The sequence below is a fragment of the Bos taurus genome, chromosome 8 (assembly GCF_002263795.3).
Source record: "Bos taurus isolate L1 Dominette 01449 registration number 42190680 breed Hereford chromosome 8, ARS-UCD2.0, whole genome shotgun sequence".
Classification (NCBI taxonomy): Eukaryota; Metazoa; Chordata; class Mammalia; order Artiodactyla; family Bovidae; genus Bos; species Bos taurus.
This window is the reverse complement of record NC_037335.1, coordinates 52,881,732-52,900,885: the sequence shown is the minus strand read 5'-3', so window position 1 is coordinate 52,900,885 and position 19,154 is coordinate 52,881,732. Positions and strand designations below refer to the sequence as shown.

At 37.3% G+C, this 19,154-nt stretch overlaps 1 protein-coding gene across 1 annotated transcript in view; it reads left to right on the top strand.

The window, feature by feature from the left end:
• The window catches only part of PRUNE2 (prune homolog 2 with BCH domain), a 290,504-nt gene that overhangs the window by 63,739 nt on the left and 207,611 nt on the right, over positions 1 to 19,154 (top strand). Inside the window, 2 exon segments of the mRNA XM_059889462.1 lie at positions 13,732 to 13,884; positions 16,765 to 16,859. Of these exon segments, the coding sequence (XP_059745445.1) occupies positions 13,732 to 13,884; positions 16,765 to 16,859 (248 nt within the window).

Here is a 19,154-nt window from a genome sequence, read left to right as displayed (position 1 = left end):
TTAGCTTTATCACTGTATCTCCTTATTCTTCTTGGTCCTTTATTCCAGAATATAAGCTTCATGAATAAGAGACCATACATGTTTTGTTCACTGCTCCATTGTAGAAGAAATGGAGTAGCCGTCATAGTCAATACTTGGATGCAATCTCAAAAACAACAGAATGCTCTCTGTTTATTTCCAAGGCAAACCATTGAATATCACAGTAATCCAAGTCTATGCCCTGACCAGTAACGCTGAAGAAGCTGAAGTCGAATGGTTCTGTGAAGACCTACAAGACTTTATAGAACTAACACCCAAAAAAGATGTCCTTTTCATTATAGGGGACTGGAATACAAAAGTAGGAAGTCAAGAAATACCTGGAGTAACAGGCAAATTTGGCCTTGGAGTACGGAAGGAAGCAGGGCAAAAGCTAATAGAGTTTTGCCAAGAGAACGCACTGGTCATAGCAAACACCCTCTTCCAACAACACAAGAGAAGACTCTACACATGGACATCACCAGATGGACAACACTGAAATCAGATTGATTATATTCTTTGCAGCCAAAGATGGAGATGCTCTAAACAGTCAGCAAAAACAAGACCCAGAGCTGACTGTGGCTCAGATCATGAACTCCTTATTGCCAAATTCAGACTTAGATTGAAGAAAGTGGGGAAAGCCACTAGACCATTCAGGTATGACTTAAATCAAATCCCTTATGATTATACAGTAGAAGTGAGAAATAGATTTAAGGGACTAGATCTGATAGACAGAGTGCCTGATGAACTATGGACGGAGGTTCATGACATTGTACAGGAGACAGGGATCAAGACCATCCCCAAGAAAAATAAATGCAAAAAAGCAAAATGGCTGTCTGAGGTGGCCTTACAAATAGCTGTGCAAAGAAGAGAAGCCAAAAGCAAAGGAGAAAAGGAAAGATATACCCATTTGAATGCAGAGTTCCAAAGAATAGCAAGGAGAAATAAGAAAGCCTTCCTCAGCAATCAACGCAAAGAAATAGAGGAAAACAATAGAACAGGAAAAACTAGAGATCTCTTCAAGAAAATTAGAGATACCAAGGGAACATTTCATGCAAAGATAGGCTCGATAAAGGACAGAAATGGTATGGACCTAACAGAAGCAGAAGATACTAAGAAGAGGTGGCAAGAATACACAGAAGAACTGTACAAAAAAGATCTTCACAAACCAGATAATCATGATGGCATGATCACTCACCTAGAGCCAGACATCCTGGAATGTGAAGTCAAGTGAACCTTGGGAAGTATCACTACGAACAAAGCTAGTGGAGGTGATGGAATTCCAGTTGAGCTATTTCAAATCCTAAAAGATGATGCTGTTAAAATGCTGCACTCAATATGCCAGCAAATTTGGAAAACTCAGCAGTGGCCACAGGATTGGAAAAGATCAGTTTTCATTCCAATCCCAAAGAAAGGCAATGCCAAAGAATGCTCAAACTACCGCACAATCTCGCTCTCATCTCTTGCACTCCTCTCCCATGCTAGTAGGGTAATGCTCAAAATTCTCCAAGCCAGGCTTCTGCAATACATGCACCATGAACTTCCAGATGTTCAAGCTGGTTTTAAAAAAGGCAGAGGAACCAGAGATCAAATTGCCAACATCTGCTGGATCATCAAAAAAGCAAGATAGTTCCAGAAAAACATCTATTTCTGCTTTATTGACTATGCCAAAGCCTTTGACCATGTGGATCACAATAAAATGGAAAATTCTGAAAGAGATGGGAATACCAGACCACCTGACCTACCTCTTGAGAAATCTGTATGCAGGTCAGGAAGCAACAGTTAGAACTGGACATGGAACAACAGACTGGTTCCAAATAGGAAAAGGAGTATGTCAAGGTTGTATATTGTCACCCTGCTTATTTAACTTATATGCAGAGTGCATCATGAGAAACGCTGGGCTGGAAGAAGCACAAGCTGGAATCAAGATTGCCAGGAGAAATATCAATAACCTCAGATATGCAGATAACACCACCCATATGACAGAAAGTGAAGAGGAACTAAAAAGCCTCTTGATGAAAGTGAAAGAGGAGAGGGAAAAAGTTGGCTTAAAGCTCAACATTCAGAAAACGAAGATCATGGCATCCAGTCCCATCACTTCATGGCAAATAGATGGGACAGTGGAAACAGTGGCTGACTTTATTTTTCTAGGCTGAAAAATCACTGCTGATAGTGATTGCAGCCCAAAACTAAAAGACGCTTACTCCTTGGAAGGAAAGTTATGACCAACCTAGATAGCATATTAAAAAGCAGAGACATTACTTTGTCAACAAAGGTCCATCTAGTCAAGGCTATGGTTTTCCAATGATCATGTATGGATATGAGAGTTGGACTATAAGGAAAGCTGAGTGCCGAAGAATTGATGCTTTTGAACTGTGGTGTTGGAGAAGACTCTTGAGAGTCCCTTAGACTGCAAGGAGATCCAACCAGTCCATCCTAAAGGAGATTAGTCCTGGGTGTTCGTTGGAAGGACTGATGTTGAAGCTGAAACTCCAAATCTTTGGCCACCTGATGCAAAGAGATGACTCATTTGAAAAGACTCTGATGCTGGGAGGGATTGGGGGCAGGAGGAGAAGGGGACGACAGAGGATGAGATAGTTAGATGGCATCACTGCCTCAATGGACATGAGTTTGGGTATACTCTGGGCGTTGGTGATGGACAGGGAGGCCTGGCGTGCTGGGGTTCATGGGGTGGCAAATAGTCGGACTTGACAGAGCCACTGAACTGAACTGAACCACTGTTCTTTTCTCTGGTGCTGCAACAGTGCCTATCATATAATAGACCCTCAGTGAATCCTGTCATGAAATGAATTTTGCAAGATTTTTTTATATCCTTCTGTTTTATGACTATGTTGATTTAGTTGGTACTATGATATTGTATTAATAATTTCCATTTCATTCCAGCCCATCCCTCCAATATTCTTAATGTCCAGAATTTGAACATTGTTCCTTCCAATAATATCCTCACCCCTTTTTTTGCTTTTAGAAATCTTTGTTTTGGTATTTTTCAAGTGTTTGTTTCTGTTTTCATCTTTATATATGTATCTTTTATATACATATATATATATATATATAATATTAGCCTTTCATGGAATATAATACATGTCAGTTCAGTTCAGTCGCTCAGTCGTGTCCGACTCTTTGCGACCCCATGAATCGCAGCACACCAGGCCTCCCTGTCCATCACCAACAAGAATATAAAACATAAATATAAAAATATAAATATACAGCTCAGTGAAATATCAGAAAAGGGACATCTTTTTAACAATTAATCAGGTAAAACGTGGAACAAGATAACCTCCTTGTGCCTCTCCCCATCACAGCTCTCTCCCTCTCTAAGTAAAGATAACCAATATTTTGATCTTTACAGCACATACCTTCCTGCTTTTCTTTAAATTTTACCACCCCTATGTGTTCCCCATAACCCTAGAGATTGGTTTTTGTCTCTTTGGTGTATTATATAAATGGTATCATATAGTGTACACTTGTCATTTTTATCATATCCCTGCTTTTATATTAAATGTAGTATCTATTTGCACAGGTCAGTCATCTATCTATCCATTTATTATTTATATTATTTTTTGTGTCCTTTATTTTTCCATAGAATATTTGAGGTGGCTTACAAAAATGCATGTAAATATAATAAAGCAGAAAAAAGAGTCAGGGTCAGGAAACATACAAATAAATAAACCTAAAGGAGTAAAAGTGTGTTCTGTTTGAAAGTTTGAATATGAGCCTCCTGGAGTCAAGAAAAAAATAGAAATATAATTAACTGTGAAATTCATATTATTAGTGACATAAACACATATACCAGTTCCTTATTCAAAGAATATCTAGGTCTGAAGGTTTTTCATTACATCATCCTTTTTGAAAGGACACCTAATATTCATAGACATTCTCCAACTCTTACATACATAATAGCGTTTTATACAGGTACTGGGCAGTGTATCGCACACTTTTCTGCTCCTCAATCAGCATGTGGGGATTTGTTCTAATCAGCTTGACCTTTAGTCTAGTAAAGACTAGACTGTTCCTGTTTCAAGCCTCTTTTTCTATACAGGCCGGTGTTTTTCCTAAATATAGGAAATTAATACTTTAAATTAGTCATATTGGAATCTTTTGTAGTCTTAGTCTTATACTCACTGCTCTAGCTATATGTCAGAATGTTTGTATGATGGGATAATATTATATTCAAATATGGGGTAGAACCTGATTAATATGGATGCTGTTAAAGGATCATTTGTATACCAATTAAAAGTAGGTGTCAAGCTGCCAGTGAAGAAATAACCTGCTGTGTTTATCTAATCATCTCCCCTGTCACTCTATCCTCTGGACCTTGGCAGGACAGTTATGGATAAATGCCAACAGGTGACACAGCCATGGCAAATGTGTGTTCAGGCTCTTTAGGGCATTTGACAAAGTTGACACAATTTGCATTTTCTTGAATTAATACTTCTTACAATAGTTAAATCTTGCTGCTGTCTTTTAGTAGGACATATCTCAAACTTAGAAATTTCAGGATGCAGCTCATGAGCATCAGTTTCATCTGAAAAGGCATAGACTGACTTATGGAGATTGCTTTCTAATTACTTGTATAAGAAATTATCTGAAAAGAGAATGTGCTCATTCAGATGAGATCATAAATGACCTTGATTTTTGGAAATCTGTCCTTTCACTTCTTCATCCCCTCCCCATCAATGTTTTTGCTGTTGTGGTTCTTGTTCTTTGTTTTATTTCTTTTCTCCTGACTTTTCATCTCCTCTTCCTCTTCTTATTTTCTTCCTCCTACTATTTGCTTCTAAGGCTTATTATTATTTTCAAACAAGTTACCATCTGTTCTGTCTAAAAGTCACATACAGTCATGGTGGCCTAAAGTTGGTGTTTGGTTATGCCCTGAGTTTGTACCAAAAGCAAACAATTATAGACCTGTGAGACTCCTCAACCTGTATTCATTTTCTGCAGAAATGTTTACTAGAGGGCTATTGTCAAATTTAAGGTCCATTAAATTGCTGAATCATCGCACTGAGGATTTGTGTGCCCACACGTGTATTTGTGTGCCCACTTGTGTCTTTGTGTGTGTGTGTGTGTGTGTGTGTGTGCGCTTTCTAGAACTAGCTGGCAATGATGAGACTGCAGTCACTGATTACCAGGCAGGTTTCCATCAAAACCACAGCTCACTGGACCTTTCATGTTTCTTTTCTTTGTACAAGGCCTTGACAGAGCCACAACTTGAATAGTGAAACAAATAACAGCAATTGCTCTTAGCTGAAGAAGTGGAAAAACTATGCCCTAGGTTTTAAAGAAATAATTCTCTCCTTCTGTCGGTTGTTCTATTTGAATGTTAATAAAGAATTGTTGCTTGCTATTTTCGTAGCCTGGATTAACAGCTTCAAAAAGATCCTTTTAAGGAGATCTAATAGGAGAGGAACAGAGCCAGACCTTTTTTTTCCTCTCTTGCCCAAAGAGTGAATCATTCATCTCCCAAAATGGTTACAAAGTCCAGAAGGAATTACACGGCTGTTTTCCTTAGGAAGAGGGATGGCCTGAGTTGGGGGAAGGGGATAGAAATTATTTTTTCTGCTAGATATAAAATCAGAACAATTCCTCAACCTTAGAGTGTTATTTCTTTTGCCTTATAAAGATGAATTTTATTCTTAAATTTAGGCATTTTAAATTTATAAGATTACTAAGCATTTGAATAACTTGTTCCCTCTCCTTTGCAGTCAAAAATACAAATTGTATTTTCCATTTTTTTCTCCTTCTTTCTCCCGCCCCCTCCCCCTCTCCATTATTTGTCCTTTAATTTTTTTTGTTTCAGTATGAAAAAAATGATCCCAAGTGAAACAGGAAAGAGGTTTAAATCCCTTCTTTTCTGCAAAGAATTTATCATGCAGAATATGCCTTGACTGTGGTGAATGTTTTCCCCAAACAACTTCTGACTTGATTAGTTCATGTTTAATATTAACGCACTGCAATTGCTTTTGGGAAGAGGTCCTTCACTTCTCCATTCTTTTGAACAAAGAATATGTGGTTGATTTTTTTTCTCTAATGGAATGAAATATTTACTATTTTATTATAATTGCTTTCTTTGTTACTTGTTGGTAATTTATCATGGTCTTTGAAGAGCTGGGACACTTTTGTATACATGTATATGAATTTAAGGATTTTTTTAGTTCTGCAGATTTAACTGGAAGTTGTCAACTCCTATGTCAAAAATAGGTTTGATTTTGCTAAGAGGTGCTTTTGGCTACTCTACATCCTGCTACTGATATTTAACTTAAGTATGTTACTAAATGGGCCTCTAGAGTGAAGTAGAAAAATTTGCTATAGATGAATCCCTTGAATAAAGTTGGGCCATAGCCTTTCTTCTGCAGTAAAAACAACTCAGAGTATGGTGAGCATCTTTTTTACTTATTTTTTTTTCCTGCTTACATCAGAACATCATCTCTTTCTTAATTGTCAAGTCAAAATTATAATGTCAGAAGTTCCTTTTCACTGAATTATTCTGTAGGATACTGTTTAGTGCAATACCTGTTAGATTAATTTCTGAATACTGCCTTTTTCTGTATTTTAAAATTAAACTCGTTAAACTGAAGAAATTGGAATCTTGGTTTGACTGTAAGCCAGGCATATTTTTGTGAAATTTATTACTAAATATTTATATTTTGATGCCATTACAGTTTAATTTAGATTTGATTTTCTAATTGCTAAAGATTGTTTATAGAAATACAAGAGTTTGTATTACTGACATTATACCCAGCAGCCTTGCTAAATTTATGTACTGTCTTAAGTTAATTTGCATTATTAATTAGTTAATTCATTTGTTAATGAATAATTAATTTATTTGTATTTTCATTTTTAAGTTGATACACATATCATCTGTGAAGAAGTCAGTTTTTATTTCTTCTTTTTCTTTCTTTACACTTTCACCCTTTTTTGTTCTTGCACTTTTACTTCTTTTACCTGTCTTATTTCTCTGGTTAGGATTCACACTGCAGTGTTAAATAGAAATAGCATGCATCTTTGTCTAATTCCTCATTTGAGGTGGAGGTCTTTCATAATTCACAGTTAAGGATAATGTTTGCTTTTCTTATTTGTTTTTTTTTTCTCTTTCTTTTTAAATTGTTTTATTTTTCAATGTTTACAATATTGTGTTGGTTTCTGCCATACAACAATGTGAATTAGCCATAACCTTACTTGGTTTTTATAAATGCCCTTCATCAAATTAAGAAAGTTGTCTTTTATTTCTACTTAGCTGAGATTGAATAGGATTAAATCTTGGATTTTATCGAGTAGTTTCACAACTAGATCTTTACTGAGGTGGCCATTTGATATTTCTCTTCTACTAGGGCGCTGAATTACGTTAATGTTGGAATGTTAACTTGGGCCTTTAATTCCTAAAAAGTCCCTATTTGGTGACAATTCAATATCCTATTATATATTGCTATCTTGATTTGGGGCTAGCTTTAAAAAATTTTTTTGCAACTATACTTATGAGAAAGATCTGCCTCTGTTTCTTTTCTTGTACTGTCTCTACTGAGTATTGGTATGAAGATTATGCTGGATTTAGAAAATAAATTGGGAAGTATTTTCTCTTTCTAATCTTTGGGAGAATTTGTATAAAATTACTGTATTGTTTTCTTAGATGTGTGGAACTATGGGTATTAAATTGTGGATTCATTTTAAAATAAATGGGAAACCATCCCAATTTTAAAGTTCTTTTCCTATCAGTTTGGCAAGTTGAGTTTTTCCAGAAATGTCCATTTCCTCTAAAATTTAAAATCTAATAAGACTATATTTATCTTTTAAAAATATTTATTTACTTGGCTGAGCCAGGTCTTAGTTGGTACACGCAGGATCTTTAGTTGTGGCATGTGGGACCTAATTCCCTGACCAGGGATTGAACCCTGGCCCCGTGCATTGGGAGTGTGGAGTCTTAACCACTGGATCACTAGGGAAGTCCCCTATATTTATCTTTTAAAGTCATTAGAATCTGTACTATGTCACTATTTCATTTTTAATATTGGAAAATTATACCTTCTATCATTTTGTTTTTTTAATCATTTTCAAAAACCGTATTAGTTTTTTCCAAGAATCAGTATTTTGTTTTATTTTCCTTATATGTGTTTCTTTTTTATGTTTTTAAGTTTTGCTCTTATCTTTATTTTACCCTTCCTTCTACATTTTTTTAGTTGAGGTGTTTTTTTTTTTTTAACATCTCATGCTTTTGAGGTTATAAAATTTCCTCAGCACAGCTCTAGTTGCATCTTACAAGTTTAAATGTAGTATTTTCATATCATTCAATTAAAATATATTCTAATTTATGTTGTGATTTTTCCTTTTACCGTGATTTGGAAGTATATTGTTTATTTTTCAAACATTTGGAAATTTCCTAGTTTTGTTTTATTATCGATTTTTAGACTATTTTCATGATGGCTATAGATGATAGCTCATTGTAATCCTCTGAAATTTGTTGAAGTTTGTCTTAACAAGTGGCCAATTTTGGTTAATGTCTCATTTGTGTTAGAAGATAAAGTATAGTCTGATGTTGTTGATAATGCTAAATTTATGTCAGATCAACTTTTTTACTCATGTTGCTCAAATAATCTATATATTTACTGATTTTTTTTCCTGCTGGTTCTTAGAGTTGCTGAGAGATGTGTACTAAAATTTCCCACTGAGATTGTGTATTTATCTCATTCTTCATCCAGTTCTGTCAATTTTTGCTTTACATATTGGGAAGCTATTAGGTAATGTTATTAGTAATGTTATTAGTTCATGTAAAGTTAGGATTGATGTATCTACCTGAAGGTTGATTCTTTAATAATAAGCACATATTTGTCTTAATCTCAAGTAATTCTTCTTGTCTTAGAGTATCTAATATTAGTATAATATACCAGTGTTACGTCTTTTTCTACTCTTTTACTTTCAGTCTTTCAATATCATTATTTATCTAAGGTGTGCTCATGTAAAAAGTATATTGCTATTGTAGTTTTAAAATTCAGTTTGATAATTTTTGTCTTTTAGTTGAAGTAGCCCAGCTGGTAAAGAATCCGCCTGCAATGCAGGAGACCCCAGTTCGATTCCTGGGTCGGAAAGATCCACTGGAGAAGGGATAGGCTTCCCACTCTAGTATTCTTGGGCTTCTCTGGTAGCTGAGCTGGGAAAGAAACTTCCTGCAAAGTAGGAGAACTGGGTTTGATCCCTGGGTTGGAAAGATACCCTGGAGTAGGGAACAGCTACCCACTCTGCCATTTTGGCCTGGAGAATTCCATGGACTGTATAGTCCATGGGGTCACAAAGAGTCAAACACAACTTAGTAAATGAAAAACGAGCAACAACAAAAAAACATAACATCAAATTTACCAACTTAAACATTTTTAAGTGTGCAGTTCAATAAAAAGTATACCCACATTGTTGTGCAGCAGAGCTCTAGAACTTGTTCGTCTTGCAACACTGAAACTCTGTACCCACTGAACATTCATTGTCTCTTTCAGTTCAGTTCAATTCAGTCGCTCAGTCGTGTCCAACTCTTTGCGACCCCGTGAATCGCAGCACGCCAGGCCTCCCTGTCCATCACCAACTCCCGGAGTTCACTCAGACTCACGTCCATCGAGTCAGTAATGCCGCCAGCCATCTCATCCTCTGTCGTCCCCTTCTCCTCCTGCCCCCAATCCCTCCCAGCATCACAGTCTTTTCCAATGAGTCAACTCTTCGCATGAGGTGGCCAAAGTACTGGAGTTTCAGCCTCAGCATCATTCCTTCCAAAGAAATCCCAGGGCTGATCTCCTTCAGAATGGACTGGTTGGATCTCCTTGCAGTCCAAGGGACTCTTAAGAGTCTTCTCCAACACCACAGTTCAAACGTATCAATTGTTCGGCGGTCAGCCTTCTTCACAGTCCAACTCTCACATCCATACATGACCACAGGAAAAACCACAGCCTTGACTAGACGGACCTTTGTTGGCAAAGTAATGTCTCTGCTTTTGAATATGCTATCTAGATTGGTCATAACTTTCCTTCTAAGGGGTAAGCGTCTTTTAATTCCATGGCTGCAGTCACCATCTGCAGTGATTTTGGAGCCCAGAAAAATAAAGTCTGACACGGTTCCACTGTTTCCCCATCTATTTCCCATGAAGTGATGGGACTGGATGTCATGATCTTCGTTTTCTGAATGTTGAGCTTTAAGCCAACTTTTTCACTCTCCTCTTTCACTTTCATCAAGAGGCTTTTTCGTTCCTCTTCACTTTCTGCCATAAGGGTGGTGTCATCTGCATATCTGAGGTGATTGATATTTCTCCCGGCAATCTTGATTCCAGCTTGTGTGTCTTCCAGCCCAGCGTTTCTCATGATGTACTCTGCATATAAGTTAAATAAGCAGGGTGACAATATACAGCCTTGACACACTCCTTTTCCTATTTGGAACCAGTCTGTTGTTCCATGTCCAGTTCTAACTGTTGCTTCCTGACCTGCATACAGATTTCTCAAGAGGCAGGTCAGGTGGTCTGGTGTTCCCATCTCTTTCAGAATTTTCCACAGTTTATTGTGATGTAATTGCTCTTACATTTGGGCTTAATATGTTGTTTTGCTATTTGTTTTCTACTTGTCTCAGATTTTCCCCTTTTCTCTATCTTTTTTACTGTTATTACACTAAATAAGGATTTTTACTATTACATTTTCCTTCATTAGCTTATTAGTTATGAATTCCTTTTTAGAAAATTATTTTCGTAGTAATTAAGATTACAAAATACCATTAATTTATCTTATAAATCAATATTTTTACCACTTGCCTGATAATCCAAGAACCTTAGAGAAATTTGTTTCTACTTGAAGTTCTAAACTGAAGTTCAATCTTCAATTTGTTACTGTTGAAATGTATTTTAATTACACATATATTTTAAACTCCACATTATAAATGTTTTATACAGTGAACACTGATTTATTCTTACTCTTATATTTATATTCTCCAATACTTTTTCCTTCCTGTTTTTTTTTTTTTTGCTGCCATCTATAATAATTTTCTTCTCCCTTTAACGTTTTTTGAGTATGAATTCTTCTTTTGACAAATACTTCCAATTTATATTTCTAAAAATGTCTTTATTTTGCCTTCATTTTTTCTTATATTTCAGTATGTATTTATGTATGTATGTGAAAGTCACTCAGTCATATCCAATTCTTTATGACTTCATGGACTATAGAGTCCATGGAATTCTCCAGGCCAGAATACTGGAGTGGGTAGCCTATCTTTTCTCCAATGGATCTTCCTGACCCAGGAACTGAACCAGAGTCTCCTGCATTGCAGGCAGATTCTTTACCACCTGAGCTATCAGGGAAGAATTCAATATCGGCATTTTTTTTTATATCAGCACTTTGAAACTGGAATTTCAGTGTCTTTTGACTTTCATCATTTTAGATGAGATTAGGGCTAAGTTTTATTGTAGTTCCTTTGACAGGAATATATTTCTTTTTCTCTGATACATACTTTTTCCTCTGTGAATTTTAGCAGTTTTACTGTCATGTGCCTAGAGGTAGTTTCTTTGTATTTATTCTGTTTTGGATTCATAATTTACTTTGAATATTAGGATAATCTCCTTCATTAATTTTGAAAAATGATTGGCTGCTCTTTTCAAATATTGTTCCGTCTCCTTTTCTCTCTCCTTTCCAAGGGGAACCCTATTGCATATATCTTAGACCTTTTATCTATGTCATCTATGTTTCTTATGATCATCTCTGTTTTTTGATAATTTTATTACTGGTTAGTTCTAATCATTACTTTCCATGCCTTGAACTGGCCAAATCTCCCCTCACCTCAGTGCCTGTACACGTGCTCTGTCTGGGTCACGGTCTCCCTTTACCTTGCCTTTGCCTTAAGTCACTTATTATTCAAGTCTCGGCTTAGCTTAACTCTCTCTAGGAAACCTTTTATGACCCCTAAATTCTTGCCTAGATTCAGAGTACTGTGTTTTTCCTCAGTGATATTTCTTATCCCCCTCATATTCAAAATGTATGTGGGACTTTCCTGGTGGCCCCGTGGATAGGAGTCCACCTGCCAATGCAGTGGACGTGAACGAGTTCGCTTCTGGTCTGGGAAGATCCCACATGCCTGAGCGCAGCTAAGCTCGTGCACCACGACTACTGATCCAGCACTCTAGAGTCTGTGAGCCACAACTGCCGAGCCTGCGTGTCGGGACTACTGAAGCTCAGGCACCTAGAGCCTGTGCTCTGCAGCAGGAGAAGCCACCACAAGGAGAAGTCCTTGCACTGCAACTAGAGAGTAGCTCCTGCTTGCCACAACTAGAGAAAAGTTTGAGCAGCAACAAAGATCCAGAACAGCTACAAATAAATAAAATAAACTTTTAAAAACCAAAAGAAAATTTATGTGTTTACTTATTTGTAGCCCCTGAACAACTATGAGCTTCAAGCAGCAAGGCTTGCATTATTCCAGCCATGAATCATTAGCATCTAGCACGGCACTTGGCTCATAATAGGTGCTCAGCAGTTCTTTGCTAAAGGAATGAATGAATGAATAAGATGCTTTAAATGTATTTGGCAGTATTTATTTTTCATGATGATGTTTACATTTATTGACATTTTAGTATATGACCTTATACGCTGGTAAAATAGCATTATTTCTGTTTTTAAAATAAGCATATAGAAACAGAGAGGCCAGATGACTTGCTTGGGGCTTTTCCAGGATTTTCAATGGTGAATGTGTATCTAATCTCTATGTACTGTAGATTTCCAGGTAGATGTCAAGATTATGTACCAAAGTTTTCTCCCACTCACTACTTCATTTCTCCTTTTACATTTTTACCACTGTAATTATCATTTGGGCTACACTGAAAGCTAGAGAGATGTATCACCCTGATTAATCAGTAATTTTGAGGATTTTTAGAGAGTTTAATCATTCATCACTAAGCAAAGCCTCCTTTCCCCGCTGACTCTGTGTTAGTCTGGGCCCAGGGTATAGGAAAAGGGCATGTGACAGGTGGTAGCTCTTCCCTTTTAAGGTGAGATTATGTATAGAAATTCTAGAAGATTGTGAGAGGTTAGTCATTCATATTATCAAAGTGCTTTGTAATCGAAACCTGTGAGTTAGATCCAGCTTATGAATCATTATAGTTAGATGTTAGTAAACAATTTCAAAACTGTGTGTTTTACCTGGAAGATTGGGGATGGATTCAAGATTCACTACTTTATCAGATTCTTCTGCTGCTGACACTTTGGCTAGGAAATCCTTTAATTGTTAAGAGGAGAGAGTTCTTATATAAAATCAGTAACGTGATGAATGAAATGATCTTCTCTGTGATCTCTTAAAGGTATTCTTAAATAGAAATATTAAGTCATATTTAATATTTTTAAATAGTTTATCATTAACTTCTGTCCTGAGAAAGTTTAAAACTAATGTGTATCATTTTTGTTTATTTGTGTGGGATGGGGGAAACATTTTATTTCTTTATCTGTAACTGTGCCGTAGAGTGTACCATACTCAATTCAGTTGTTGAGATTACTACTCGAAGAACAGTGAGGCAAGACAGACAATATCTGAAGGGTTTTCTAAAAACTGCCTCTTGAATGTTACACAACGGAGGCCTCTGGTTCAGGCAGGAATCTGGAAGTGGAAGCAGAGTTCGAGAGACCAGAAGACACTGACTTTCCTGAGCCCCATCCTAGCTTGACTAGAAAGTTTAAGGGTGATTTTATTCATGCCTTTCAGGTAGCATCCTTTTTAAGTGGATGGCCATGGAGCCCAAGAAGATCTCAGAAAAGCAGGAGGAAATTCTTTCTATCCTGGAAGAAAAATTTCCCAGCTTACCTCCAAGAGAGGACATTATCAACATCCTGCAGGAGACCCAGTCCAGTGCTCAGGGTGAGTGACTCTGCCCCCCAGCTGTGTCGTAGCTGCCAAGGGGGGTTTGGGGTGTGGATTGTTGCTGGGCCCCAGGAGGTGCACTTGTGTGTGCCTTCACTTTCTTCCCTAATGTTCATGCTTGGGCAAAGTTTTTAGGACCATTGTGTTGGCTCACCTGGAAGCAGACAGTTCGCGCTGCAGGCCTTCCTCTGAGGCCTTCGTACCTGGATGCGTGGTTAATTCATGCATCTAATAGGCACCCCGGATGCATAGTTACAGGAAATCCCTGTGCTGGGAGGGCTCTATTTTGAGAATATGACATGAACAATGTCAAGCGCAATGGGATTTAATAAATGAATTTGAGAAAAAAATAAGAGAAGACTCTTAAGCAGATAAAATTATTCTGTAAGTCTAGGCTTTGTCAAGAGAGTGGATTCCCTGCTTCAGTTGTTTAACAATAGTAATAATAACAGCAACAGTTCATTAAGTGTCTAGTATACATGAGGTTCTGATGGTACAGCTTTGTATGAATTTTCATACTGAGTCCTCATGACAACCCTGCCAGGTGGAATTATTATCCCCAATTTTCAGATGAAAACACTGAAGCACAGAAAGGCATCTTTGCTTTCGCATCATCACACACACAGCTGGCAGGTGGCCAGGCCAGGATTTAAACCCAGGATTTAAACTTTAAAGTGTACAGCTTTCTCCCTTAGTTTGGAATCCTGCAGGGGCAGAGCCTGAAGCAAAGCAATATATCTGGGAGGCGATCCCAGGAAACACTGATAGGGCTTGGAGCACTTTAACCAGCAAGTTATCTTTGTGGGATATCAGGCCTTTATCCCACTAAGGAACTCTGGAAAAGAGTGTAAAATTTCATGGCAGAGTTTTCCTACCCGAGGGGTACAGTGGCGTGTTGGAACTTGTTTATTGGAGCTCCGAGAGCTGACTGTTAAATTTTCAGGTATTTTGTGAGTGGGTTGATGTTGGGTTGGCAGGTTGAAGTAAGCCACAGTAGGAGTATTGACAGCACAGAAATTAACGCCATGAATCAGGTTTTGTTAGGAGTATACCACTTGAAATGTTGAGGGTTATTAGTTGCAGGGACTGTTAATTTTCCTGGGGTGGGCTTTGATGGCCAGAGAAAGCCCTCAGGAAGAGATGCAGGTGCCTGTGGTTGAGCGACTTGCTGGGGCCTGAAAGTCAGAGGAAATGTGGGCGGGGCACCGACATGCCTGACACACCTTCTGTTACATATGCACATGTGTGGATATGTGTGCACGTGTAGCATGGTGATATGCATTTTGTCATTCATTTTCAAAACTAGATCGAACTTTTCATGTCACTATATAGTATATAAATCATTTTATGCTGTAGTATGACAGATGGCAGCTTTTCAATCTTTGAGTGGAAAAGAAATATTTAGTAGCTGTCTGTTTCCCCATACTGCTCTGATTGATAGTGTTATAAGTTGAGAGGGCAAATATTAATAATTGGCAAATAATAGTTGACTCTGCCGACTTAATGTACATCTGAGAAGGAGATACATGCTTTATTGGGCTTTAGTATAGGTCTTCTCAAGAGTTTAGACCTGCTCTGTTGTAAAAATGTAGGGTTAGAATTCAGTATTAAGCCAGATCCTTTCCTGTTTTCGATGATAGATTTTATTGAAGCACATTGGTCTGCTGACTAAAATTATGCAGTTCTAGATAATTTATCCCTTCTGGATTATTCTCCCATCATTTAAGAATCCCATAGCTCCTATTGCCAGAGCCTATTACAAGGGTGGCCAACTTAATTATGATAGATTTATGGGTCATATTTATAAAGTGCATTGTGAGTAAAATTACAATTGAAAACATGGAGGCTTTCCTAAATGCATCCTGAAAGCAAATTTTGGCCTTCCTATTATTTGGTTATTTACATGGTTATGTTGGTTTTTCTTGGAGAAGGCAATGGCACCCCACTCCAGTACTCTTGCCTGGAAAATTCCATGGATGGAGGAGTCTGGTAGGCTACAGTCCATGGGGTCGCAGAGAGTTGGACACGACTGAGTGACATCACTTTCTTTCTTTTGACAGTTCCTTTTGGAGAAGGACATGGCAACCCACTCCAGTGTTCTTGCCTGGAGAATCCCATGGATAGAGGGGCCTGGTGGGCTGCAGTCTATGGGGTTGCAGAGAGTCGGACACGACTGAGCAACTAACACACACACACACACGTTGGTTTTTCTCACCTACTCCGCTTCTCTTCTCTGCTTCTGTCTGTTGTGGGTTTTTAGTCTGACCTCTGAGTATTTAATCTTCTGGGCTCCCCTGAAGATTACTGGTTTCAGTTGGATTTGCTCCACAGAAGAGTTAGAGATATATGGGGCATAGGAGTCAAAAGAAGGGGAAGAGACAGTTGTATTTCTTCCCTGCTCCCTTCCTGTTTTGGTGCTTAGTTTCTGGCAACCCCTCTTCTACTATTTCAGATATCTGTTTCCTTCACTTGAACTTCTGCTAGTATCTGGATGCCTCTCTTATTAATTTTCTCAGTCCCACCCACATCTCTGTAAGTGTCCTTCCATTAAAGAATCTTCTTTGGCATCCGGAGGGGTGAATTCTGTTTCCTGCTGGGATCCTCACTGATGCAAATATTATCACTATGTGATTTTTTGCCTTCATGTGTGTGTATTATGGTTAAAAGAGATAAGAGAGGGGAAATACTGAAATTAAGAGGGTGACGTCTTCAAATAAGGAGGGAGGAGGGTTCAGGATTGGGAACACATGTATACCTGTGGTGGATTCATTTTGATCTATGGCAAAACCAATACAATATTGTAAAGTTAAAAAATAAAATAAAATAAATATTACCAAAAATCTCCCTCAAATATAATGTTTTTTTTCTCACCCACAGGTTTAGGTATTGAACAGACAATGCTGAAGAATCTAAAGGAACTTTCAGATGGAGAAATAAAAGTGGCCATTAGCACTGTGAACATGACCCTGGAGGTAAGGGTGGGAAAGCTTTTTTGGCAATGACGGATTTTACACAACTGCATTTTGAGCAACTGGAACTGTTCTCTCTATTGCATAGTTAGTGTTAATCTTTTGCTGCAAATACTTCTTATGATGTATTTGACTAGAAATGTGCCTTGTTATTTTGGATGAAAACACTGTGCTAAACCAATGAAAGATGCCAAACAAACCTGGACTCCCGAGATGAGTGCCATTTCATTCATCTCAGAATAAAACAAACATCTCAGAAAAACAAAACAGACCCACATGTGTATACATGTGTGTGTATTTGTATGTATGTAACCTATTTAGCAACAGTGATTATCTGTGTGTTTGGAGAAGGAAGTTCAGATTCACTTCCTTTATCTGTGCCCCACCCTGCATTATCCGTAGATCTTTTCTAAGAAACTAAGTTGTTCTTTGGATTCTGTAAGCTCTTTGGATCCATGTCATTTTGATAATCAATGATGAGAACTCTAGAATTCATAAGATCCTCCTTCCAATCTGTTAAATGAATGATCCAGAGTGAATATAGCTCTTGATTTTGTGTATTTCCTTGGTAAATTGTCTTTTGTCTACTTTGGGGCTTTTCAGTGACTTGCATGTTAATCCTAACTAGCCTAACTAATGGAATTATATTTTACAGAGGCACATTTGTGTGGTGTAGAAGTCTGAGTTTTTTTTTTTTTTTTTTTTTTACTGTTACATTGCCTTGATCAAGTGATTCATCTTTAATTGAGGCACTGAACTCTCAAGTCAAGTTTATGGGGATAAAAATGGCTGAATAGGACTTGGTGTTTTAGGTTTTAGAACTGTATATTGCTATTCCTTTTATTTGTTTCATGGTAATGATTACCATATCACTGTGTATATTTCTAGGGCATGTGTAGGGCCATGCCTCAGAAAAACCAAGAACATACCAGGCTCTTTTTTTGTGAGTTCTTTGTAAAATTATTTCTATTGTTTTGATAATGTAGTTTGACTTGTGGATCCCATATGAGTACCAGGAGGTAGAGTGTTGTCACTAAAGACACTCACATGTAATGGTGATGTAGTGCCTCATAGTATATAGTACACATTCTCATTGCATGTAGAAACTCAACTGTTTCTATGGACTTTTGCATTGATAAATGCTCCCTATAATTAGACGAAGATGTGATTCAATGCAGGAAATACATGCAATTTGGGATGTAGTAACCAGATAATCACCTTCAATTAGAAATCTGCTTTGTGTCTAGAAATGCAAGGAAGACATGGATCTTGCAAGGGTCAGTAGCTCTGAGAATCATTTCTCCCAGTTCAAGCCTTAGGGTTTGCTTTCTCTTTCCCTCCTCCCCTGTCTCCCTTCATTTAATGGCAACTTATTAGGTTTTAAATGCCTTGTTTGGAATTCCTTTCTAAATTAACATAGAGCATCTTGTAATTGCTTAGGGAACTGTCTATAGTTGGCAAAGTATTTTAAGGCTATTATTATTCTTATACACTTACTGTAGCTTTAAGGTACCTTCATTTATAATATAGGTGTATACAAATAGCTTTGTCAGATATGTTAAACTGTAAATGTTTGTCAAGGTGAGTAAGTGATAAAAAGATCATCTTAATCTTGAGAGTAATTTACATAGAGGTCCAGTAATTAATCAGGCCAATAAATACATCTCTGGAAGAGCTATATGATCTTCTGGGAGGAGGGAGAAAGATTTTATACATATAAGAAGGTACGCAGATTAAACTCTAATCAACTGAATGAGAGCTTTTCACTTTTGCATGGATATTAAGGATGACTGAGCAATGGAGAAGGAACTCCTTAGTATCATAGTGTATCTTCTTTGAAAGGGAAAATGTACACTGTTTATTTAAGCTTTTAGTTGGAAAAATCCCCAAGCTAAGGGCAGAGTTTGGTTTTCTCCATAAATCAAGCTGTGATACAGTGGCATTTTCACAATCTGTCTGTGTTTGGTTATATTTTAGCATTCCTTTCCTATCTGCATTTAAAAAATCATGATAGAATCCCACCATCTTATTTTGTGTATTTTGGAACAACTGTCTAATTGCCCTTTAAATCTAGATATAGTCTCAAAGAAATGTCCTTAGTTGCTATGGATTTCTAAATCTCATTTTTCCTCCAAAACATGGTTGAGACCTAGCTACTTCCTGATGACTCCTAGAAATTCTCCATTTCCTATTACCACTTGCAAAATTGACCAACTTAGGACTTAAAAATATACTGTATCTTCCATTAATTTTGAACTTGTTTTAAATATTTAGTCATAGTTAGACAATATTTTAAGT